This window comes from Populus alba, chromosome 15 (assembly GCF_005239225.2).
Source record: "Populus alba chromosome 15, ASM523922v2, whole genome shotgun sequence".
NCBI classification, from domain to species: domain Eukaryota; kingdom Viridiplantae; phylum Streptophyta; class Magnoliopsida; order Malpighiales; family Salicaceae; genus Populus; species Populus alba.
Window position 1 is genome coordinate 16,406,202 of NC_133298.1, and position 24,701 is coordinate 16,430,902.

The 24,701-nt window shown below is 36.1% G+C and overlaps 4 protein-coding genes across 5 annotated transcripts; 1 reads left to right on the top strand and 3 right to left on the bottom strand.

Moving 5' to 3' along the window:
• The first annotated feature begins 451 nt into the window (after window positions 1-451).
• Window positions 452-4,685, top strand: LOC118057506 (long chain base biosynthesis protein 2a). The gene is made up of 12 exons (XM_035070105.2): window positions 452-769; window positions 896-961; window positions 1,145-1,233; window positions 1,333-1,478; window positions 1,561-1,685; window positions 1,758-1,851; window positions 1,943-2,106; window positions 2,517-2,678; window positions 3,284-3,410; window positions 3,521-3,687; window positions 3,854-3,961; window positions 4,305-4,685. The coding sequence occupies exons 1-12, from the start codon at window positions 644-646 to the stop codon at window positions 4,398-4,400; spliced, it is 1,470 nt and encodes a 489-aa protein (XP_034925996.1). The 5' UTR covers window positions 452-643; the 3' UTR covers window positions 4,401-4,685.
• A 1,442-nt stretch (window positions 4,686-6,127) lies between these two features.
• LOC118057504 (metalloendoproteinase 5-MMP) lies at window positions 6,128-7,758 on the bottom strand. Its single transcript, XM_035070104.2, has one exon. The coding sequence runs from the start codon at window positions 7,472-7,474 to the stop codon at window positions 6,335-6,337; it is 1,140 nt and encodes a 379-aa protein (XP_034925995.1). The 5' UTR covers window positions 7,475-7,758; the 3' UTR covers window positions 6,128-6,334.
• A 1,795-nt stretch (window positions 7,759-9,553) lies between these two features.
• Window positions 9,554-12,102, bottom strand: LOC118057503 (uncharacterized). Of its 2 annotated transcripts, none has more exons than XR_004688973.2 (2): window positions 10,947-12,102; window positions 9,554-9,828 (listed from the first exon to the last, which is right to left on the bottom strand). XR_004688973.2 is itself a non-coding variant. In XM_035070103.2 (2 exons), the coding sequence occupies exon 1, from the start codon at window positions 11,985-11,987 to the stop codon at window positions 11,004-11,006; it is 984 nt and encodes a 327-aa protein (XP_034925994.1). In that variant the 5' UTR covers window positions 11,988-12,102; the 3' UTR covers window positions 9,554-9,828; window positions 10,994-11,003. The 2 variants fall into 2 exon arrangements, 1 of the variants encoding a protein (XP_034925994.1); XM_035070103.2 differs by having other exon boundaries at window positions 10,994-12,102.
• Window positions 12,103-15,063: 2,961 nt separating this feature from the next.
• Window positions 15,064-19,855, bottom strand: LOC118057502 (sialyltransferase-like protein 2). The gene is made up of 12 exons (XM_035070102.2): window positions 19,632-19,855; window positions 19,466-19,539; window positions 19,253-19,345; window positions 18,840-18,917; window positions 18,582-18,682; window positions 17,924-18,116; window positions 17,717-17,807; window positions 17,580-17,644; window positions 16,705-16,859; window positions 16,532-16,613; window positions 16,093-16,202; window positions 15,064-15,532 (listed from the first exon to the last, which is right to left on the bottom strand). Exons 1-12 carry the CDS (start codon window positions 19,717-19,719, stop codon window positions 15,337-15,339), a joined length of 1,326 nt encoding a protein of 441 aa, XP_034925993.1. The 5' UTR covers window positions 19,720-19,855; the 3' UTR covers window positions 15,064-15,336.
• Between the last annotated feature and the right edge of the window lie 4,846 nt (window positions 19,856-24,701).

Here is a 24,701-nt window from a genome sequence, read left to right on the forward strand (position 1 = left end):
CCTTGAGGATGATTCTAGTTGTAGCCAATTTGCGCAATTTGACTCAAACTCAGATTATTAAGGTATAGTTCCATCCAAGGTTGCCATTGCTTACTGTTGATGCCTTACAGCCACGACCCTGTAAACATAAAGCTGGATCGAAATATGACTTCCGATTAGCCCTCAGACGATCAAGTTAGCTCCCTTTCAATATAATATTTATTGGTTTTATATGGGTGTGTGTTCTTCATTTTGTTTTTCTGTTATACATACGATTTCCTTTTATACTTGTGTCCCAAGAATGTCCTGTACCAAATGCATTGCTAAAGCCATGTTACTCGAAGCATGGACAACTTGATCATAGAATTTAGGAAACTTTTCTCTCATTATCACAAATAATTTGGGCTTGTCATCCAAAGTTTGTGGTTGAGATTACTTTAAGCCCGCAAGATATTTCCAGAATCCAAACAGATCCGTCCCTTCAAACAATAAAGAAGAAAAATCAAACACTGAGAATTGACCAAAGAAATTTGAATAGTCATATAATAATAATCTTCTTCATTCTCTCTCACTAGTACTAATCAAAGGTACTCCACCAAAAATCCTATAAAACCACAACCACTCCTAGGATTGTGTAAACCAGATAGAGAAGAGGAGAGGAGAAATGATTAAGATTCCATATTTGACCGCCTTGAGCACCTACTTCAGCTATGGATTACTCTTCGTTTTTGGCCATTTCCGAGATTTCTTTCGTAAAATCCTCGATTGCTTCCACTCCAGCAATCTTCAGGTCCTCCTCTTTTTCATTTATTTTTTTATAAAACTTCTCTTGCTTTGGTTTATGTCGTTTTTGGCATAATTTAGCTCTAAATGCTTCACTTTTGTGCGTTAATGATCCGATTCTTGTTTAAATCAGGGCTATGCACCGATTTGTTTAGGACCCGAAGACTTTTACATTCGTCGATTATATCTTCGAATTCAGGTACTTTAATTCATTCGTTTATTTATTTTAAGAGTATGGTTTTTTTTATTAGAATCAAAATTGATTTATTTATTTATTAGAGGAAAAATAAGTTTTTTTAGTAATGTTTTTTCTATGTTACGAAAGATTAGTTTGATTTAGTTACGTTGGTGTTTTCTTATTTTCATGTTTTTTAATGTTTAGGATTGTTTTGGACGTCCGATTTCGAGTGCTCCGGACGTGTGGTTTGATGTTGTCCAGCGTTACTCCAATGACAATAACAAGACTTTGAGGTGAAAATTAACACTGAGAAAGTAACTCTTTCCATTATTAGATGGTGGTTCTTTTGGGGCATTTTTTTTTATTAATTGCTATAATTGTGTGTTGAGCAGACGGACATCGAAGGTAACGAGGTGTCTGAACTTGGGATCGTATAATTATCTCGGGTTTGCTGCCGCTGATGAGTATTGTACGCCTCGTGTTATTGAGACATTGAAGAGGTTTTCACCGAGTACTTGCAGTCCTCGTGTTGATGGAGGTATGTGTATCATTTCTAAACTTTTCTTTCCTCATTGTGTTCTGGGTGTTCATTATTGAGCAATGCAAGTTTTTTTTATGAGGAACTACGACACTGCATAACGAACTGGAGGAGATTGTTGCAAACTTTGTTCGGAAGCCAGCTGCCATAGTTTTTGGCATGGGCCATGCCACAAACTGTGCCACTCTCCCTGCTCTGATCGGAAAGGTATGTGCATAATCTTAGTTGTGTGTTTTGTAATATGTTACGATTGAATTACAGTTTATTTTATTTTTACAGGGAGGGTTAATAATTAGTGATTCATTAAACCACAACTCAATTATCAATGGTGCTCGTGGTTCAGGAGCAACAATTCGGGTTTTCCAACACAATAGTAAGTTGAATGTGATAGTCGTTTTCAGTCTCCGAAATAAATATTTCTGTGTTCTCATGCATTGGAATCTGGTCACCCACTTTCCGCTCAGCACCATCTCACTTGGAGGAAGTTTTGAGGCAGCATATTGCTGAGGGGCAACCAAGGACACATAGGCCTTGGAAGAAGATATTTGTCCTCGTGGAGGGTATTTATAGTATGGAAGGGGAACTATGCAAACTTCCAGAGATTGTTTCAGTATGCAAGAAATATAAGGTGATAGATGGATTGTAGTAAATAGTATTACTTTGTGCATCTTTAATAATTTCAGTTTAACCTTTTATTGATTAGTTTTTGCCTGGAAATTTTGTGATTCTTTTTTATAGGGAAATTACCTTGTTGCATTAGAAAACAGGTGGATTATTGTAATATGCAGTTGCAATTTGTAACTTCTGAAGACTTTTAAATTCTGCTCTATTGTTTCACAATCAATGGAAGTTGAATCTGTTTTATGCAGGAAAATGATTTTAAAAGTTAGGGATGCTATGAATCTGAAAGTCATGTAAAATATTTTCTGGTCTGTTTTTTGCTTTACTTCTTTAACGTGCTTTTGCATTGCCAAGCTCCTTGATTTTCTGCTTAATTGCGTTAATAGTATCTTCTTTTTTATCCCCTGTTTGTTGCAGGCATATATTTACTTGGACGAGGCTCACAGCATTGGAGCAGTTGGGAAAACAGGAAGAGGTGTTTGTGAACTCTTAGGAGTGGATACAGCTGATGTCGATGTTATGATGGGAACTTTTACAAAATCTTTTGGATCTTGTGGGGGTTACATTGCTGGATCTAAGGTTTATTACTTGTGCACCTCTGTTCTATTTTCTAAGAGTTCTATAAAATGTGCTTTGAGCTTTCTGGGAAGAGTAATGTTGATGCGTGTCTTCGATAGCAATTCTTCTTTCCTTGACCACTAGTTTGTTTTAACCCTAATTACAATCGACATTTTATAATACCAGACCTAGCCTATACTTTCTTCTGTTGTAGTATGAAACTTCTGTCAGTATTGCCTTGATTTTCGAGTTTTGGATGCTCTCTTCTGCCTCAATAAAATATTAATGATCATGTTTTGGTTTTTTACACCAGCCACCAAGTGGAAGTCACCATCTGATGAGCAAGACTCTGATAAACTTGTATAGTTTAGAACATGTTGGTGGATAATCCTTCTTAGCCGTATCATGAGTACTATCATTTTGTTTTGTCTCCACTAATTCTAGAAATTCTGAAGGATATTGTTTGTTGTTGACGCCATATGAACTGTCTTTGCTATGACATATTCCAATTTTCTGAGTATTTTCATTTTACCAGTGCAAAATATGCAAACTTGTTTCTAGTGGATTCAGCTATTGATCTTATGTGAATAAATGCCCAATGGCTGAGGTTTGCTTATTACTTTCAGGAACTAATCCAATACCTTAAGTACACTAGTCCAGCTCATTTATATGCAACATCAATATCGCCTCCAGCTGCACAACAAATTATATCATCCATACAGGTTATTCTGGGAGAGGATGGTTCTAGCAGAGGTATTCTAAAAAGATTCTTTCTTTTCTGATATACTAAGAAGTCTTTCTGAAATTACTCAGATTTGAGTTTACACATCAATTTTGTTTTGGTCGACATTGTTTCACTTTAGGGGCTCAAAAACTTGAAAGAATACGTGAAAATAGCAACTTTTTCAGATCAGAGCTGCAGAAAATGGGTTTTGACGTTATTGGAGATAATGATTCACCAGTGATTGCCATAATGCTTTACAATCCAGGAAAAATCCCTGCATTTTCTCGGGAGTGCCTCAAGCAGAATGTGAGATCCTAGTAATTTTTTTATGTTTGCATTGTCGTGTAGATATTATGTATTCATCAGATTTTGCAAGGGCATTCATAATTCTAAATTTCATTAGTTGCTTAAGTATCATCATTTCTGTTCTTGTGGATGTCCCTAGTTACTAAGATCACACATGCTGTTACAGGTTGCTGTTGTGATGACTGCTTTTCCAGCTACCCCTCTACTTTTGGCCAGGGCACGTATTTGCATATCTGCCTGCCATGCCATGGAAGACCTTCTCAAAGCATTGGAGGTATGTGTGCTTGTCAATATGGACTTCTTTTCTATTACATCATGCATTCTCCTCCTTTTTGTGGTTTTGCTATTTCGTTGACCATCATTATCGAAGTCTTTGTGCATAATTTGGTTCTTAAACAACTGTCAATTAAGACTAGAGACTCCAACCGACCAAAGGATAGGGTACGGTTGCTTGAGCTTTGGGAAAGCAATGGCTATGAGTTTGCAAATACCCCCTTCTTTTCTGATGCTTGTTGTCTGTTTAATTTTTGTGTGGCATTGAGTTGACAGAATTAGCAAGTCATTTCTGATGTTTGATTACTAATCCGAGTGATGGTAAATTCTCTCTTTTTGGACAGGTTATCAATCAAGTCGGCGACCTCATCGGCATAAAGTACTCCCCTGCCGGGTCTGATAAGCAGCATCAGGAGCAAGGTGCAATGAAGTTGGAGTGAGACTCGAGAATCCCATCTCGGTGAAATTGCTCTATGAAATGAAAGCTTTGATCTAACAATTTGAGTGGCATATATGTGCAGCATTGATTAGAATTCCTCTTGAGAATCAGAAAATACTGTAGCTGTCTTGCTAGCATCGAAGCTTTCCTCTTGTTTATTTGTGTGCTCTCATGTCGTGTCCTGTGTAGCCTTACTGTAAATCTGTTAAATGCTTTGATTCGTACCTCCAGTTATCTGATAAGCATGTCGTCAGCAAGAATATGCAGTTGTTTATTTTGTTTTTAATTCAGATATTATTTTTTTCACAAAAAAACATTATTTTTTGTTAATGTAAAAATAAAATCCATAATTATTTTATAAGAAATTATGGTTTACCAGAAATAAAGTAAAAGAGTGAGCTTTATAAAACAAGTTCAGCAAAGCAAAAGTGGCTTTAGTCTCCTTGTGTCAAGGAGGCAGTCTTTGCAAGCAAACCAGATATGACAGGAAGTTGGTGCTCGCTGGCACACAAATATTGCTTTCTTGGACTTTCAGAGTTCCCAGTTTCCTGCAACAGCAATAAACACAAATATTGCATTTTGAACAGTGAAATTATTTTCTTATTCTTGAAGGGTAAACTTACTTAGCTTGGTTAGTTTTAGGAGTTGGAAGTTATTTTTCATGGGATATAGTAGTCATTAAAGAAAATGAGAGGGTTAAATGGTCTTTTTACCTTTTTGATACATAGTGTAATTATTAATTTACCTTTTAAAAAAACAAATGTTTTCCTAAGAACAAAGGGCTTCTCGGGGTTTTTATTTTTTTAGCACAATTACTTAATTACCCCTAAAAATAATATTTTATAGCTTTGAATGCAAGGACACTTTAGTTATTTTGCAAGATTTTTTTTTTATTCTTATGTTGGCCAAGGATAATTGAGCGTGTGTGTATTAAATCGTGGATAGGGCATGCTAAAAAGTTTCCGACAAGTTGAAGCTGCTAGCACATTTAGGGTAACGCATTGAACATCAAAACAAATCCAAACATTGCTATTTGGGACGTTGTTCGATGCATCTCATAGTCCATATTTTCTATCATGGTCATGAGATGCATGTTGTCAAAAGACCGTCAATTGAGCTCTAATTACATGTTTTTTCTTCCCTTCTTTTTTTCTTTCTTCTTTTCTAGAGAAACACGTTGACCTTTGCAAAAAAAAAACAAAAAAGTATGAATATTAGTTTGTTGAATTAAATTATGTCCTTATTCTCTTTTATTGTAATGTATTTAATCTTGAATAATTTATTGAGCTAATTTTATTTTTTTAATTTTATTTCTTGACAATTGATTTTTTATATTATGTTTGGTTCTGAGCCTTTTAATTGCAATATATTTAATTTTAAATTCTTTATTAAATTATTTTTTTTTATCAATTTCATCTTTTAATTATATATTTTGCAACCTCATGTTATGGGTGATCATTGTTATTCCGACAATCATTCTTAACAAGCATAGAAAGAGAGATTTCCCTAGGTGAAAGAAACTATTTTATCTTATTTGTTATTGTGATATCGATTATATTTTTAAAATGCTTTTCATATTAAAATATATTAAAATATTTTTTTATTTTTTAATATTTAATTTTTATACAAACACATCAAAACAATCTAAAACTTAAAAAAAATAATTTAAAGCAAAAATTTAATTTTTTAAAAAATATATTTTTACACTATAAAAACAAACAAACAGACTAAAAAAAAAACTCAAGCACTACTTAGGCATGCCCAATTCCAGGCTTCCATTTTTTAATAGAGTATTCCATGAATTAATATATCAAGTGTAATGGTAATAACTACAAATATAAAGAGCCAATGACAGCTCCTTTTTGAAATCCTCCAAATAATTAAAAATAAAAAATGAAATTCATGTTATGTAACCTAATTAATCTAAAGTCTAATCTACAAAAGGAGGAGGAAAGTAAAGCACAAGGCCATGATTAACCCAGTTAGACCCCACCTCGAATGGACACAATGGGCGGCACCGCTACCGCTGCCGCTACCAGTCTCTCTCTCCTGAACGGACTGTGCAGATGAACCATTAAAATTAGGATTGCTACCATACAGCGTTTGGATCCCTTCAATGTCATCGGTGGCCAATTCAACTTTCCTTGTCCTTGAAGAAATACTAGGGTACATGATAGACTCTTCCACAGAGGAATGCCCTAAACCTAACAAATGTCCAATCTCATGCACTGCCACGGACTCCAAATCAACAGCTGACGTCAACTTTGATGTCCTGACATCACCTGTCACCACCCAATGCTCGTCGTCGTCAAGATGGAGTCGCCCATTTTGGGGAGAAAAAGCATGTGCTAGTGTCCCCAATACCCCATCAAACGGCTCTCCATCTCCATGATCGCCACTGAAAAACGCAATCCGGATATCAGCTGTGTAGACAGAATCCGTCTGTGAGAAATTTAATGGAATCACCGTTGACCAACGGTCAAAAGCGCGGGAGAAAACGGCCTTGACCTCGTCGGATAGTTGATTTTCCGGCGAGAACACGTAGGTTAAGGCTTGTTTTCTCCAACGAGGCTGGCCAGTGAAGAAGCTGTAATGAGAGACCGTGTGAAAGTGATGGCTTGACGAGGTATTATTGGTCTTGCCAGAGTTCATACTCGTAGAGCCGTTGATTATATCCGGATTACCGCATCTGGGCCGCACGACGTGGTTCACTGTTTGGTCGTCGAGTTCGCCAGTGACGTTAAGGTTGAAGTTTTGTTGGTAAGTTCGGAGAGCAGATTCAAGGTAGTCGTCGAAATCATCGGTGAAATTGGAGAGGGAATTGGGGATGTAGCCGAAGTATTGGAAGTAGTGTTTGAGCTTGGCTAAGCCGTCGTATTTTTCACCTGCGTGGCAGCCCGCTAGTTGTTGGAAGAAATCCCACGGATTACCGGTGGCGTTCTTGAGCAACTCTTCTGGGATTGAAGTGAGGTTAGGGAAAAAGTGAGCAGAGATTGAAGGAACTGAGTTAAGTGAGAGCAGAAGAAGAATTGTACGAATTATGAAACGATGATGATGTTGCCGTGATTTTATCATGATTGTTTGGTTTTGAGTTCTCGAGAAAGAGAATTTGCCGACAAAGAGAGGTTTTTGGTTTTGATTGGAAAAAAATGAGAGGGGGTTTTGAAGTAGCAGAGGAGAGGTGCGACGATGGTCAGTTAAAGAGGAGGAAGTTTCCAAGTTTCTAGAGGAATGGATGCCTGATTGGTAAAGGAGGCAGGAAGGAAGCCGGCAACAGCAACACCATCAATGGATTTCTTGGATTTGTTGGTGTTATTTTCTCCAAAACCAAATACATTGGCTGACTTCTTGTTTTAAAAATTATAATTATATGAATACGTGGAGGGCTTTATCTCGTTTTGAATTATTCCACTTTTGCTGGGGTCTAGTGGTCTTCATCTATGGTCACGGGGATTTAATTTTGAAGTGGGAAAACCTCGGATTAGTCCTCCAACTTTTGATTTTACCAAATTGGGTCTCCAAATCGAATATGGCATTGAATGGTGCATGGGCTATTCATGTGTTTTCTCCTTAGCCCTCGTGATTCCCACAAGACTTGAACATGAAAATACCTTATCTTTTCACTCCAAACATGTGCAAGAACAATTAGAAAAGTGGATTAAAGGAATAATTGGATATGCTTTACATTTGCTAATAGGGAGAAATATTAGTTATTTTCATGCATAAATTCTGGGACCATTAGAATTCGCAAGAAAACAATCAGGTAGATTGTGCAAAATCTTACACAGCCTCTAATTATTATAGCAGAAAGATCCAATTGTAAGAAAAAAAAAATAGATAGGGGGGTCCAATCGATAAAATCAGTAGTTCAAGGACTCATCAAGGAGCTATATACAGTCAGAGGACTAATCTAAGGTTTGCAATCCAGAAATATTGAATAATTTTAATTGCTACGTCTCACAAATCCACACATTAAACTACCAAGAAATTAAATGTGAACAATAGAAAAACTGATCGAAAAAGAAATTTTTTAAAAAATCAATTTTTTGACGAGAACTCTACATAGAATTGACTTCGTGGTCTGAAGCCTCCATGAAGAAGACGGATACCATAAAGGCAGGCTTGGACAAGGTCAAACTTGGAGGTTCAACTGTTTCTTGCGATGGCCTTTGATCGCAAGGACTAAGGAGGCTCTTACATTACATGGAATTATTTTATACACTAGGGTTAGGTAATAAGGCAATTGGAGAATAGTCAATCCTGCATCAATTCAATGATCACCAAATCAGGATTCTTCACCTCGCGGTTTCAGAATCGAGAATTAATGAATATCAACTTCATCAAACTGTTTTAATGGCCGCTGATGATTTTGAAAGTGGAGCTATCTATATGTATAGTTAATAGAAATGACAGGTTCCATCAGTTTTCTAAAACATCCCATGCCATAAATAATTCAATTCTTTTTTTGCTCCCTCTTCTACACCAACAGATTCTTAAACAATGGAGCAAATTTTGATTTCTGATACAGCAAATTGCAGAGGGCAACCCTAAGAAGGTGATTGTCACTGTAGAGGGTATTTATAGCATGGACGAAAAAGAACTGTGCGAACTTCTAGAGAAGTCCAGTCTTGAGTCTTGACCTCAGAAATACGCTAGAAATTTGTACTCTGAAGGCCGACATTCAAGTTTCAAGCACTTCCTCAGGAGGGTCTATATCCTACATCTTGTGACCTTTTTACATCATGGGATATCTACAAAGCTCTAAACTTGTCAACCGAATGTATCGCATTTGCACGCCTGCCAATGAAACCTAAAAGCCAGCAGATCCCAAGCCTAAAATGCGAGTTGGACATGACTACTCTCATAAAAATTGGTCTACAAACATTAACTTATGATCAAAGCTATATCAATTGGCCCGCAAATTTGCAAAGACTTGCTTAGCTTACGCAAGGTATATATATATCAATTCTAACAAGAGGGCTTAGCTAAATGCATAAAAGGAGGAACAATGGAAAAGAAACATTATTATTCATGAAGACATGTAATGCAGCCTTTAGAATGCTCCAAGATTTCTCTCCATCAACCAACAACAATGATACTCAATCCCGTTTCCCAACGTCAAAAATAATCATAAAATGATAGGTTTTGGCATACATCTGTCAATCATTCAATTTATTCCACAAAAGAAGGGTACATGTATAGCTAGCATTAGCTTAGAATTGAGTGCATCTAGCATAGCTCTTGCTAAAACAAATTTCACCGGTACACCTTTACTGAGAAACAAACACCAAAGGGATGCATCCCTTCACCACTGTTCAGCTAGCTTGAGACCTCTACATCGATTCTTGATCAAGAATATCCTAACCTGAGTTACTTAACTGGTCTTCTCCGAATCTTTGTAATCGGCTTAATGTTTCCCCTTAAGTAACCTAGTCAGCATCAAATACGAATAACAAATCACATTCAGATGGGCAGTTCATTCCCAGCTAAAATGGTGGTCAATTGAAATGTCACGTATTAGAGAGTCAACATTGAAAAATGATGACAGCAGAACTAATAACAGCAGAACAATTTAGAACTAACTAACATGCTCTGAATAAAGGCGCTATGCATTGGATCACCAATCCAGTAACCCTAGTCTCCAAAAATATGAACTACATATACTCTTCTCGAATGTAACCTCTGTCTCTTTCAGAACCCACTCCACAAGTTGAGTCATCATTCATGCAATGACTTACTTTTTCTTAGTCGCAGTTCGCAAAGTATTCCACATACAACTTTAGAGTACCTTAGCGTGTTAAAAACTGCACTGCTATACACCACAAAAAGGCAGCTAGAACTTCTGGCAACCTCAGTGGACCTCAAAAGTTGAAACCCAGACCACACCTCATTAGATAGGTTGCACTTCCTGCTGTCAATTTCTAAAAACCACCAACTCTGAGCTCAATAGAAAGTCAATCTTCTAGTGTTGTGGAATGGCAACCAGTTCGGGACTCTAATCACAACAGGTTTATATAAGTTATTGAAGAGTTTTAGAAGACAATCAACCCGAGAGATGAATAAGGGAACAAGCACAGAAAATATGCAACACTATGGACTACAAACAACATGCGAATATTGCATAAACAATTACAGTTTTTCTCCATTCACTAATTGTAAGTATGATTATTCACATTCAACTTTTGGCTTGGAACTTCAACTAATCTGCTTTCAATCTCAAAAGGAATGAAGTAAAGCAAAAGACTTATGCTTTGATTTTGAATTCTCTTCATAAGAATATTTAAAGCAATTTCCTTTTCATGAATTTCTCCAAGAATCAAATGAAGAAGTGATATAGCTTCAGGCTCATTAAAACAGCCACAACTACTTCAGCAAATCAACTCAAGGGCCATGTAATAGAATATTGCACTGAATTAAAAATGCATTGATATAGGGCAAGAAAGTAATACTAACCAAAACATCCTACTAATACCAAAAAGTACTACTATTTCTAGTAGACGGAGCGAAATAGGTCAAATTAAATTCAGACATGATGCATCTTAATTACCATGGCTGAGAAAAGTTATCCATGAAAAAAAACCTCTACAAGCTCACCAAAAAACCATCAAGAAAACCCCTTTCCTAGCTTCTGAATCGCACAAAACATCTTCCTTCTAGACCCAACAGCACTGATCCCCATATCCTTCAAATCCTCCAATGTCAACTTTGGCAAAACCTCATCATCCACCTCATGAATCTCAAAAACTGGTGCGTATCTCCCTAGCCCTAAACTATTCAGCCAAATCCTCACCCCGTCCTCCCCTCCACCACCACACCCCCCAATATTCCTATAATCTCTCATATCATTATCAGATGGACCTGATAAATCAACACCGTCATGACGATAATCATGATTAACATTACGATCATTCCTCCCCCTAATTACCCTCCTATAGCAATGCACTTCCCTCCCATTCCTCTCATTCCCATCTCCCAAATCATCAAGTGGATCACGAATTCGGCTTTGTTCTTTCAACAAAGTCTCTGAATTCTCAACATCAAACTCTCTACAATCCTCTTCTTCCTCCTCTTCCTCCTCCTCCTCCTCTATGTCTTCACCACCACTGTATTTCTCCTCCCCTTCACCACCATTACCACCACCACCACTACTATCATCAAATTTAGACACCCAGTTAGACCTAACTCGCTTTGCACTAACATTCAAAGACCCTCTCTTTTTCGAAGAATGATTAAGTCTCCAACTCCCAATTGCAACACTATCCAAATTAATATCATTATCCCCATCAAGGATTTCATTAAACTCACTTAAATTCGTTAAAGCTCGAGTCTTTGATGATTTACTTGCCTCTTTAAAACCCAAACTCTGCTGTTGTTGTTTCCATTGCTTGTTACTGTTGATGGCAGTTCTACGGTGGTGTTGGGATTCATAAAGCTGGTCTCCACCGCCTATCTCGCCTAATCGGACACTTGGCCTCCGCTGCCTCTTTGACCCCACAGTTTCCGATGATGTGAGTGCCCCTCCTCCACCTCCGCTGCTACCGCCGCCGCCGTTGTTAGGATGGGTCTCAGGTGGGTGTATCTCTGCCATTTCAAGATGGGATTTTGAAACACTCTTATTAAAAAAACTTAAAAATCAAAACTTTTCTTTATCTTTAGGGTTTGCTTTTGTTTATGTAATGTGGTTTCTTAAGAAAGAGGGTGGGGGGGGGGGGGTGGGGAGTGAACTGTAGAGTGGAGAGTTAGTGAGGGAGAGTGTGTCAAATGGGTTTGCTGGGTGTTTGACGCGTGTCTTGATATTGATTGGTGGAGTTTCAGGAAGGAGCCATGTGGACGAGGAAATGGTAATTAGTGAATGTAAAACACGTGGTATTTTTTCATTGTTTTCCTCTAATCATCATGGAATTATTCAACTATTCGCATGTAAAACACGAGGTAATTTTACTCTGTTTTCTAGTAAAAATATTAAATCCATTATAGAAATAATTTATAAATTTTATATTCTCGTGGAAGGACAAAAAACGATTCTCGTTTTCTTCATAGTTGCGGATAAGACCAAAATTGTTTTGAAATTATTTTTTTTATATTGTAGATTAAATATAAGATTTTTAACTGATTTTATGTTTTTTGAAAATATATTTTATTTAATAATACAGAAATAAATATGTACCCATAAAATCAAGTATCAATCCAATATTAAAATTTAAACCATTTTTTTTTAAAACAAAAATTCATTATGGATTTAAGACAAAATTTAAAATAAAATATTCAAACTAAGTCATAATATTTTTGTATATGGTTGCAAAAATAAAAATATATGATTCAAAATTCAAATTATGATTATATTGTACATTCTACAATTTCCAATGGAAATTCAACTTAAATTACTAATTGTTATTGATTTTTTAAATAAATATTATATATTAAATTTCATTAATTGACATCATAATTTTTTTTAAAATACTATATAATAATTTTAAAATGATGTATTGCTTTTTAAGAAATAACTTTAAAATACGTATGCACTATTATATATTTTCTACATTATTCATACATATTCAATTCCAAGTCTTAATTGCAATTATTTTTGAAAGAAATATTAAAAGATTTTATGGCATGATTTTATCAACAAAGAGTTTAATTACAGGTTTAATTAAGAAATAATAAGGATGTAAATGACATGTAATTTAGCTCTTGTACTATACTAATTTTTTAAATAATTTAATGAACCTATAATAAAGTTGATTTAACTTTTTAGTTTCTTATGATCTTTCGAGGATTAACTAAAGAACATATATAAATTTATTAATCCATAACTTAATGAAATTGTTTAGAGAGAGCATATTGTACAAAAAGTTTGGTTTAAAAACTTTTTCCTTGCGTTTTCTCTATCTAAAGACATCTTAATGTTAAATATTTTTTATATGGAAAGTACTATATTTATTTTCAGATTGAAGATAGTATCATTTATTAAAATAAAATAAGATAAAATAAAATAAAAGAGATGAATAAAATAGTGTGTCACACTCCATACTATGAACTCACACAATGTTTGTTTGTTTTTTTTTTTTTGTCATTTAAATCTTTTTATTATTGACAATTTTGTTGTTAAACATTAAATTGATTAAAAACTAAAATTTTTATTTTATTTATTTATTTTTTATTAGGTTATTGCAATCTTAAAAAAACATCATAATATTAGGTTGATGCTCGATCTTACAAAATTGATAAAATTATCTTACAAAACAATTCATAAAGAAATTATTGTAACTTATGTTTAATTGTTTTCTTTCATATTTGATAAAAAAAAATAAAAATATTATTTGCAAGATGTATTTATATAAATAAAAATTATTTGTTTTTGGTAAGAAAAAATAACCTCAAAGATAAAAAGAAAACATATAAATTAAAAAAAAATCTTGATTAAATATTTGCATATTCATATGTTTTTTTGCTTTTAGAATAAATATTAGCTTATATATATATTTTTGTTTTATTAAGCATTTTCAATTAAAAAAATCATGATACTTAAAAACACATTCATAACATTGCCACATGTGACATATATGTTTTTTTCTAGCCAGAAACTAGCCTAGAGGCCGAGGTTTTTAGCTATTTTTTATAAGCCCTTGTTTTAATTTTAATTTTAATTTATTTAATAAAATAAAAAAAAATAATTTTTAGGATATTAATTTTAATTTATGTTAAAAAAAGCAACATGAATAACAAAAGCGGGTTTTGACAACAATTGTTTTTTTAGTTGTATAATTTTATTCGTTATCCTGCTTACAAATGTATATTTTATAATTATATGATTAGTTAAAAAATATATATATTTTAAAAATAAATTCATGACAATGTGTGAGCAATATATATTTTTTTCTTAATATATTTGCGTAAAAAATATAAAAAGCTAAGTTTTTCTTTTCCAAAACTTGCTTTTACAGTTCTAATAAGCTGTAATTTAAAAAACAATAAATATCACTAAATAGGGTTATATATGTGTCTCAAAAAGTTATATTTTTTTAAAAAATTATAATTATTTTGTATGGATGAAATTTAAATTTGTGCTCTTCTTGAAAAAAAAAAAAGGATTATTTTGACATATAAATATATAAGAAAATTTGAGAGCTCACCATGAGATAAGATAACTATATTCACCTCTGATTTAATTTTTAATTAGAATGTTTAATATTAATTGATGCATATAATTTTAAATCAATTTAATTAAAAGCACATCTTGATGCACCAAAACACATTATCAACTGCTGCACATTTTTTGATGTTGCAAAGTAAACTTCTGATACAACTCACGACGAGGTGCAGGTCAGCCAAGCAGCAATCAACTATACCATCTCAATATTTTCATGTCCTTTGTTTTTTAAGCTAATTATATCCAATTCGACGCTTCCATAAGAATTTCAAGACAAATAAAGCCTATGGCTAAAATCAAGACACTGGATCTCCTTACAACACGTTACATGGTAAATGGGAATTCGAAGAAATTAAGAAAAGCGTGTTCTACTCTTTTGTCATAGCTACTCTCTATTGAAAGTTTGAAACATCAGGAATTTGCCAAGAATCCGCAAATATGCAACACTAGAAAACATAAATGTCCTTTTGTTTTCCTTGTTTAGTATCACCAAAACAACTGAGAGACATATACAAGAGGCAAAGCGAAAATGGTCCAATCCAATTACAACAGAAAATGGTAACATGATTAGAAAGAATCTGGCTTTGACATAAGAACAATGAAGCTACGCGTAAAATTAAAATTCTGAAAAAAAATGATTTCACCTACATTTTGTGTTGCCTTTTGACTCAAACCAAAATTTTGTTGAACAGAGCAATTAAAGTACAGCAGCTAGTGAGTGGTTTATATTGGCCGGTAATTTAACAAATTCATCACCTATTTCGGTGCAACTCTAGCTTTCTTTGATTCAATCTTTTGGCAGTGTGCAAAGGAGACCATGTCCAGGATGGTGCTCCAAAGGATACATGGTTGTGCCCTTAACGAAATTTTGATGATCTACAGCAGCCTTTCTGAGACCAGAGACAGATGTAGACTTTCTTTTTGCTAGCTTCTTTCTAATAGAGCATGCACGTAGTGGATCTCCAGATCCTGCTCCAACCCTCCTACAACACATAATGCGCAAGAAAGAAGTTATTAACTGATGAAGATTTTGCCACTTCAACAGAAGGAACACACTCAGAATATAGATCTCTATCATCAATGCACATGAATCAATGATGATTCAACATCCCTATAGTAATGAGAAGTCACATGTTAATCCTATGATGAGAAGGCAAGCAGCTTTGCAAAGTTCCCTTGCAAAAAACCATGAGCTAATGTATATCTTTCCTCAATCAAACAATTCCTTCTTTCTCAGGTTGAATAGTTTAATTTTAACACAGCCAACAGTACAACACCCTTTGTATGACAACCATTGACTTCAACAATTGTATGTGCGTGAATGACAGTAACAAATTTTACTCATCCATTTGATGAAAAAGGTTAAACTTCAAGGTTGACGGTAACAAATTTTACTCGTCCATTAGATGAAATGGTTAAACATCAAGATAGTTAAACTTTGCACACATCCCTGGCCATTGTTTTGTAACAGCATGATTCAAGTCATGTTTCTGGAAATTTAATAACAGCTGATGAAACACAACTAAATGAGCAACAATGGTACCTCAACAATTTCTCTGATGCAATTCTAGCAGCTGTAATTGTTCTCTGGCTTGGTACCAAATGGACAATACGGCTGGGATCAGCTCGCATAGGGGAATGGATTTTGATAAGCTTAACAAACCACAAACAAAAGGTATCAGACTAGTAAAGATATCCACCAATAACAAATTAAAGGATTTCACTTGTTAAAACATCTAATGATTCAAGTTTGGAAGCCTAGCATTTAATCATATTCGAAGCCCAACAGAAAGTTATTAGTTAAAAGGGAAAAAAGTAAGGAACTGTACTCAAGTCAAACCATCCATACAAAATGCCATGGGACATCAAATGGTAACTTTATGTCCTTACGGTTGCAATATTAGGATAATTAAAAGATTTTGACCTAAAACAAAGAAAGAAAAAAGAAAAGGAAAGGAAATTTAGAGTTCATGTGAACTTACACCCAAGCACTCCATCATCTGGTAGTAAGCCCTTCCATGGAGAGGAGTGTGACCTTGCCTGGATTCTGAGAAATATCTTGTCCTGAAATAACAGGAGGTTACCTGGTCAGGTTCCATTATAAAATCGAGGGAAGAACTCTTTGCAAGATATAAGCATTGAAACATTTTTATACCATTCTTTGTATCCTGGATCCACTGTGAAACCATACATATCAACTGACTCGCAGATAGATAGAGCAAATTCAAGAGCCTTGAGTCCAGTTCCTTTAGCTGCTGATCCAAAAGATGCACCTAGCATGAGATATACAGGATTGTTTATCGGAACTTCCTACATAAGACAAAAGGAAAAGTCAAGCAAGGAAGAAAAGCAGAGGAGAAAGGCCTTTCTAATTTTCATTAGACAGTTCTCTTAAAACAGTAAACAGGTATATTTATAAAACTCTACTCACTGGACAGTTTCCTGACATTTATAAAATTCTACACAAAATAACTGATAAGAATGAAACTTGATTGAGGTAAGTCTTCATAACCATATGGCAGGGTGGATTATGGTAGCACTTTGAAGGCCAATAACATAATTAAAGGGCAGATAACCCAAGTATAAAGCTCGAACAGAGCATAAAACCAAATCTCTGAGTATTTCCATAAAGTAAAATCAGTTCTAGTACACGTTACAAGGTGTTGCATGCAAAATCTTCATGAAAAAGGTTAGCTAAAGTCATAAGGCTGGAAAGAAATTGCAGTAGCATCAATTTCGTTCAATTGATACAAGCTTAATGATTTTGCACTCAAAACAAGATGAAGGCTAACTAGATTGCTATGCAGATTGTTTTTGTAAAGCATAGATTCCAAAGATTTGCCGGCATGCTTTTGCAAGCCAAAAACTGAAATTCATCAACAAATTATAACTTTCTGTGTAAGGTCAAATTTCCAAAATAAAAGGAACATCATTTGTTAAGAGACTATATTGGCTTCCATAAGAACAAGTTTTGGTGAAAGACAAAACTTGGAGAAAGAAACTGTAGGTAAAAGAGGAGAGAATACAAACCCGAATCATCTTGTTCATAATGTCATGTATTGTTGTTTTAATCAACAAGACCTCCTTTCTTGTTTCTGTAGGATTCATAATATCAGTATTTTAGAAATACATGAAAGGCATGGTAAGAAGTAGACTAGTGAACATACCATCTAACTCTACAACTTTATCAAGGGCTTTAGCAGATCCCCTGTTAAGAAGACGAAATGAACTTTTCTTGCCCACGTACTCTGTATAATTCTGCAATAAAATAATAACAAAAAAAAAACACGTCAACAAGATTTAAAAGATGGCAAAAGCAACTAGATTGCTGACAAAAAAAAAAAAAAATTGAAGGAGAAGAAGAAGAACCTCACCTTGATTGGGGCACCATTTTCTCTAATTACAACATCATAATCATCAATTTCCTTTCCAAACTTTGTTTTTAAAAGATCTCCAGAATTACCAATGACAGCACATCGATCAAACTGTCTTGGAACATATGGTGGTGTCTCAGGGAGCACCAGTGATAGTTTCTCCAAGCATAAAGTTTTGTTCTTGCATTGGTTACTGTGTTGCATAAATGAGGCACATCAAACAACAACTTACTGTCAATAGTCCTAGAGGCTCACAATAAACCAATTAAACATCAAAACTGAACAGCTAAACCCATTTCCTGAGAATGTTTTTGCCAATTTAATGAATGAAAATAAGTCTTGCTGGGAACTACTAGAAACTTTTTAAAAAGTAATATAAATATAAAACCACTGACATCTTAACAAGAGATCAATTTTAAATTTCCTTTCCAAGAAAACCTCAAATATCACTTCTATCACAACTAATCATTCATCTTAATGAATGATTCCTGCTTTGAGCACCACTTGCATTTCTTCTATGAATTATGTCCTGATTGGAGGACACCTCGTAAATCCTATCAACTTCATGTAGAAGATTAGTTCAAGTCATTACTTTCCCCTTCCTATTGTTCCCCTGTAATTTATCCAAAAAAAAAACTGGCAAATTAAAGGTACATACAGAAGTACTCCTTTATTGATCCTACGCCAAGCATAGTCCTCCCATCCATTAGGTAAAGCATCAATGAACTCACTCGTGAGTATTGTAGTACTATTCCGCACCTGAAAATCAACTCACTATATAATATATCAATTGTACTTCACATCAAAATTCAAACATAAAAACACCAAACAACACACATCATCTCAGAAACATAGTCGGAATGCCAGGTTATCAACGCTTAATACTAAACACGCACACATATGAGGCAACTCTCACCTGTTCCCATGTTGCCACAGCTTCACATAGATTAAATTCGAATGATAATCCTTCAAGTTCTCCTGTCTTAGGATCTTTCTGTTTATGAATAGAACATCAAACAAAATCAAACACACATCGAGATCACACACCCACATTTACATTGGCAATCATCATCAACTAATAGGAACGGGAATGGCACCCTCAAAATGTTAAAAATGAAAAATAAATTTCCATCTCATTCCACTAAGAGCATAAACTTTGCCCCGAAAATTACTTGCAAGTACACAATCCATTAAGTATATTTTCACTTTCAAGTACACCCTTACACTAATACCTAATAACATCAGCAACCAATTCTAAAATACTCATTTGGGGACGGTGTCACTAGGAAAAGAAAAAACAAACAAAAGAAAGAAAGAAAGAAATGATACCCATTTGGGGACGGTGTCACTAGGAAAATTTATAGTAACTTTACAGTAATCATTTCCAGTAGTCACAGCTTGTAAGCCTAATCCATTTACACTCTGCAGAAATTGGCAAATCATGGGGAAAAAGAAATCAAAAGTTTGAAACACCATCAAATCTATACATTATACTTCAATTCTAAGACTAAATTAAATTGCAAATAAAATAAAATAAATTACCACGCACTTCTTGAAACCGTTTTGTAGAGACTGCAATGCTTCCAAATCTTGATTCGATAGTGAATTGGTCACATCTGATAATTATGGTACAAAATCAAAATACATAAAATTAAGAAAGTTGTAAATGTACGTACTAGATAGGAAATTATGTATAAAAATAACGTACGTAGATCGGAGACGCCGGTGATGTAGATGAGAAGAGCAGAGAGACCAGAAGCTAAAGCTAGGAAGAAGCCCAACTGCAATAACCTCATCTTTTTTTCTTTTTACTTTGAAATAATTAAATTTGAATAAAAAAAAAATAAAGAAGGGGAAGGGGAAGCCAAAAACGAAAGCAAAATGAAGGAGGAATCGATCTCTCTATTTCTTCGATTCCACAGCTCCACGCTCTAAAATAATGGGTGTATTTGTTCCACAGCTAGTGCACTATTTTTAATTAGGTCCCTTAACAAAACATATTCTTAATTGGATCCCATTTATCACTCTATAATGCCCTTCACTGCTTCAGCTGATGAGGTATTTTATAGAGTGATTAATGTTTTGGAATGAGCTAGTGTTTTTCATCTGCATTTATTTTTTTAATTTTATTTTTAGATGTTTTTAATAATTATTTATTTATTTATTAATGCATATAATTTTTAGTTTATTTAATTATATATATAAATTTTTTTTATTTAAACTTAGCTTTTCTAAATTATAAAAAAATATTTCAATCTTTTTTTATGTAGGTACTATTTTTTCATTAATAGGTATTGTTGAGATAGTAAAATTATAATTTTTTTGAATACAATATACTAAAAAGAAACGGTAAAAAACTGTGGAAAAGGCAATTTTATAAATTTTTTCAATCTTTTTTTTACGTAGGTACTTTTTATCAATAATATGTGATGTAGAGCTAATAAAATTATAATTTTTTGAATACAATATACTAAAAAGATACGATAAAACACTATCGAAAAGGCAATTTTTTCATGTAGGTACTATATTTTCAATAATATGTGCTGTAGAGGTAGTATAATTATAATTTTTTGAATACAATATAGTAAAAAAAAAAAACGGTAAAATACCATGGAAAAACAATTTTTTCAATTTCTTTTTACGTAGGTACTCTTTTTCAATAATAGGTGCTGTAGAAGTAGTAAAATTATAATTTTTTGAATACAATATACTAAACACAGAAACGGTAAAACACTGTTGAAAAAACAATATTATAAATTTTTTTTTTTTTTTTTTACGTTGGTACTATTTTTCTGTAATAGATATTGTAGAGGTAGTAAAATTATAATTTTTTATATATAATTTCTTTTTATAAAAAAATAAAAATATTTAACAAGCAACACACGGTCATATTACCACCAGTGGTTTCTACTCGTCGTGCGATGCATCGGAATTGTGGTTTTGGAAAATGGTTTTTTTTTGGGTAAAATTAATTATATTCTATACAATACAATTAAAGCCCAATCAATCGATCTAGCATGGTGGGTAATCTCCAGAAGCCCAAAATATTAGCTCCAATCCTCCACTAATCCAAGCAGCTTCCAAGAGGCCGAAAAGCCGATTTCAGTGTCAGCCAGTTCGAGGCCATAGCCCAAACATTTAGCGAGAAGCCTACATTGGGGTCAAGTTATCTAGGGGACGGTCTCAAATTGCTGCAAATTTGTACGCAGATGTTTGTTCTCCAAGAAGCATGGCTTACAAATGACTTGTCAATTGTGTATAATACATGCTACATTTTCCGGGATTAGAACAGTCTCGGTGAGTTTCGTGGCATTCTGACTTCGATGCCCCGGTTGTCGAAATCCAGTTGCCTTTGAATTTCGGGCGATCCCTTTTGAGCATGTATGCTTCTGCTATTTGTTCTACTTCAGACTTCTTCCGCAAACGGCGAAACGCTTTGACTCGGTGAGTTTCGCGGCATTCTGACTTCGATGCCCCGGTTGCCGAAATTCAGTTGCCTTTGAATTTCGGGTGATCCCTCTTGACCATGTATGCTTCTGCTACTTGTTCTACATCACACTTCTTCCGCAAACGGCGAAACGCTTTGACTCCGTGAGTTTTCGCGGCATTCCGCCTTCGATGCCCCGGTTGCCGAAATTCAGTTGCCTTTGAATTTCGGGTGATCCCTCTTGAGCATGTATGCTTCTGCTACTTGTTCTACATCAAACTTCTTCCGCAAACGGTGAAACGCTTTGACTCCGTGAGTTTCGCGGCATTCCGACTTCGATGCCCCGGTTGCCGAAATTCAGTTGCCTTTCAATTTCGGGTGATCCCTGTTGAGCATGTATGCCTCTGCTACTTGCTCTACATTAGACTTCTTCCGCAAACGGCGAAATGCTTTGACTCGGTGAGTTTTGCGGCATTCCGACTTCGATGCCCTGGTTGTCGAAATTCAGTTGATTTTGAATTTCGGGTGATCCCTGTTGAGCATGTATGCTTCTGCTACTACTTCTACATCACACTTCTTCCGCAAACGGCAAAACGATTTAACTCGGTGAGTTTCGCGGCATTCCGACTTCGATGCCCCAGTTGCCGAAATTCAGTTTCCTTTGAATTTCGGGTGATCCCTCTTGAGCATGTATGCTTCTGCTACTTGGTCTAAATCATACTTCTTCCGCAAACGGCGAAACGCTTTGACTCGGTGAGTTTCGCGGCATTCCGGCTTCGACCCCCCGGTTGCGGAAATTTAGTTGCCTTTGAATTTCAGGTTATCCCTCTTGAGCATGGATGCTTCTGCGACTTGTTTTACATCAGACTTCTTCCACAAACGGCAAAACGCTTTGACTCGGTGAGTTTCGCGGCATTCCGACTTCGAAGCCCCGGTTGCCGAAATTCAGTTGCCTTTGAATTTCGGGTGATCCCTCTTGAGCATGTATGCTTCTGCCACTTGTTCTACATCAGACTTCTTCCGCAAACGGCGAAACACTTTCACTCGATGAGTTTCGCGGCATTCCGACTTCGATGCCCCGGTTGCCGAAATTCAATTGCCTTTGAATTTCGGGTGATCCCACTTGAGCATATATGCTTCTTCTACATCAGACTTCTTTCCGCAAACGGGGAAAACGCTTTGACTTCGGTGAGTTTCGCGGCATTCCGACTTCGATGCCCCGGTTGCCGAAATTCAGTTGCCTTTGATTTTCGGGTGATCCCTCTTGAGCATGTACGCTTTTGCTACTTGTTCTACATCAGACTTCTTCAGCAAACGGCAAAACGCTTTAACTCGGGGAGTTTCGCGGCATTCCGAATGCCCCAGCTTGCCGAAATTCAGTTTGCCTTTGAATTTCGGGTGATCCCTCTTGAGCATGTATGCTTCTGCTACTTGTTGTACCTCATACTTCTTCCGCAAACGGCGAAACGCTTTGACTCGGTGAGTTTCGCGGCATTCCGGCTTCGACCCCCGGTTGCCGCTGCCTTTGAATTTTGGAGATCCCTCTTGAGCATGTATGCTTCTGCCACTTGATCTACATCAGAACTTCTTCCGTAAACGGCGAAAACTTTCACTAGGTGAGTTTCGCGGCATTCCGACTTCGATGCCCCGGTTGCCGAAATTCAATTGCCTTTGAATTTCGGGTGATCCCTCTTAGCATATATGCTTCTCCTACTTCTACATCAGACTTCTTCCGCAAATGGCGAAACTCTTTGACTCGGTGAGTTTCGCGGCATTCCAACTTCGTTGCCCAGGCAGTTGCCGAAATTCAGTTGCCTTTGAATTTCGGGTGATCCCTCTTGAGCATGTATGCTTCTGCTACTTGATCTACATCAGACTTCTTCCGCAAACGGCGAAACGCTTTGCCTAGGTGAGTTTAGCAGCATTCCGAATTCGGTCCCCGGTTGCCGAAATTCAGTTGCCTTTGAATTTCGGGTGATCCCCTTGAGAATGTATGCTTCTGCTACTTGTTGTAAATCAGACTTCTTCGCAAACGGCGAAACGCTTTGACTCGGTGAGTTTCGCGGCATTTCCGACTTCGATGCCCCGGCAGCCGAAATTCAGTTGCCTTTGAATTTCAGGTGATCCCTCTTGAGCATGTATGCTTCTGCTACTTGTTCTAGATCAGATTTCTTCCGCAAACGGCGAAATGCTTTGCCTCGGTGAGTTTCGCAGGATTCCGACTTCGATGCCCGGTTGCCGAAATTCAGTTGCCTTTGAATTTCGGGTGATCGCTCTTGAGCATGTATGCTTCTACTACTTGTTCTACATCAGACTTCTTCCGCAAACGGCGAAACGCTTTTCGGTGAGCATTTTCCCGAAATTCAGTTGCCTTTGAATTTCAGGAGATCCCTCTTGAGCATGTATGCTTCTGCTACTTGGGCTACATCAGATTTCTTCCGCAAACGGCGAAACGCTTTGCGTCGGTGAGTTTCGCGTCATTCCGCCTTCGATGCCCGGTTGCCGAAATTCAGTTGCCTTTGAATTTCGGGTGATCCCTCTTGAGCATGTATGCTTCTGCTACTTGTTCTACATCAAACTTCTTCCGCAAACGGCGAAACCCTTTGCCTCGGTGAGTTTCGCGGCATTCCGACTTTGATGCCCCGGTTGCCGAAATTCAGTTGCCTTTGATTTGATCGCTCTTGAGCATGTATGCTTCTGCTACTTCTTCTACATCAGACTTCTTCCGCAAACGGCGAAAGGCTTTGCCTAGGTGAGTTTAGCAGCATTCCGAATTCGGTGCCTCGGTTGCTGAAATTCAGTTGCCTTTGAATTTCGGGTGATCCCCCTTGAGAATGTATGCTTCTGCTACTTGTTCTACATCAAACTTCTTCCGCAAACGGCGAAACGCTTTGACTCGGTGAGTTTCGCGACATTCCAACTTCGATGCCCCGGCAGCCGAAATTCAGTTGCCTTTGAATTTCGGGTGATCCCTATTGAGCATGTATGCTTCTGCTACTTGTTCTAGATCAGATTTCTTCCGCAAACGGCGAAACGCTTTGCCTTGGTGAGTTTCACCGCATTCCAACTTCGATGCCCCGGTTGCGAAAATTCAGTTGCCTTTGAATTTCGGGTGATCACTCTTGAGCATGTATGCTTCTGCTACTTGTTCTACATCAGACTTCTTCCGCAAACGGCGAAACTGTTTGCCTCGGTGAGTTTCACGGCATTCCGACTTTGATGCCCCGGTTGCCGAAATTCAGTTGCCTTTGAATTTCGGGCGATCCCTCTTGAGAATGTATGCTTCTGCTACTTGTTCTACATCACACTTCCTTCCGCAAAACCGCGAAACGCTTTTGACTCAGTGAGTTT

Coding starts and splice junctions, on each gene's coding strand:
- LOC118057506 (XM_035070105.2), top strand. CDS start 644: ATGATTAAGATTCCATATTTGACCGCCTTGAGCACCTACTTCAGCTAT. Junction 1,234..1,332: donor GACAATAACAAGACTTTGAG/GTGAAAATTAAC, acceptor TGTGTTGAGCAG/ACGGACATCGAAGGTAACGA. Junction 3,411..3,520: donor AGAGGATGGTTCTAGCAGAG/GTATTCTAAAAA, acceptor GTTTCACTTTAG/GGGCTCAAAAACTTGAAAGA.
- LOC118057503 (XM_035070103.2), bottom strand. CDS start 11,987: ATGGCAGAGATACACCCACCTGAGACCCATCCTAACAACGGCGGCGGC.
- LOC118057502 (XM_035070102.2), bottom strand. CDS start 19,719: ATGAGGTTATTGCAGTTGGGCTTCTTCCTAGCTTTAGCTTCTGGTCTC. Junction 19,346..19,465: donor ACGGTTTCAAGAAGTGCGTG/GTAATTTATTTT, acceptor CAATTTCTGCAG/AGTGTAAATGGATTAGGCTT. Junction 15,533..16,092: donor GCATCAGAGAAATTGTTGAG/GTACCATTGTTG, acceptor TATGTGTTGTAG/GAGGGTTGGAGCAGGATCTG.
- LOC118057504 (XM_035070104.2), bottom strand. CDS start 7,474: ATGATAAAATCACGGCAACATCATCATCGTTTCATAATTCGTACAATT.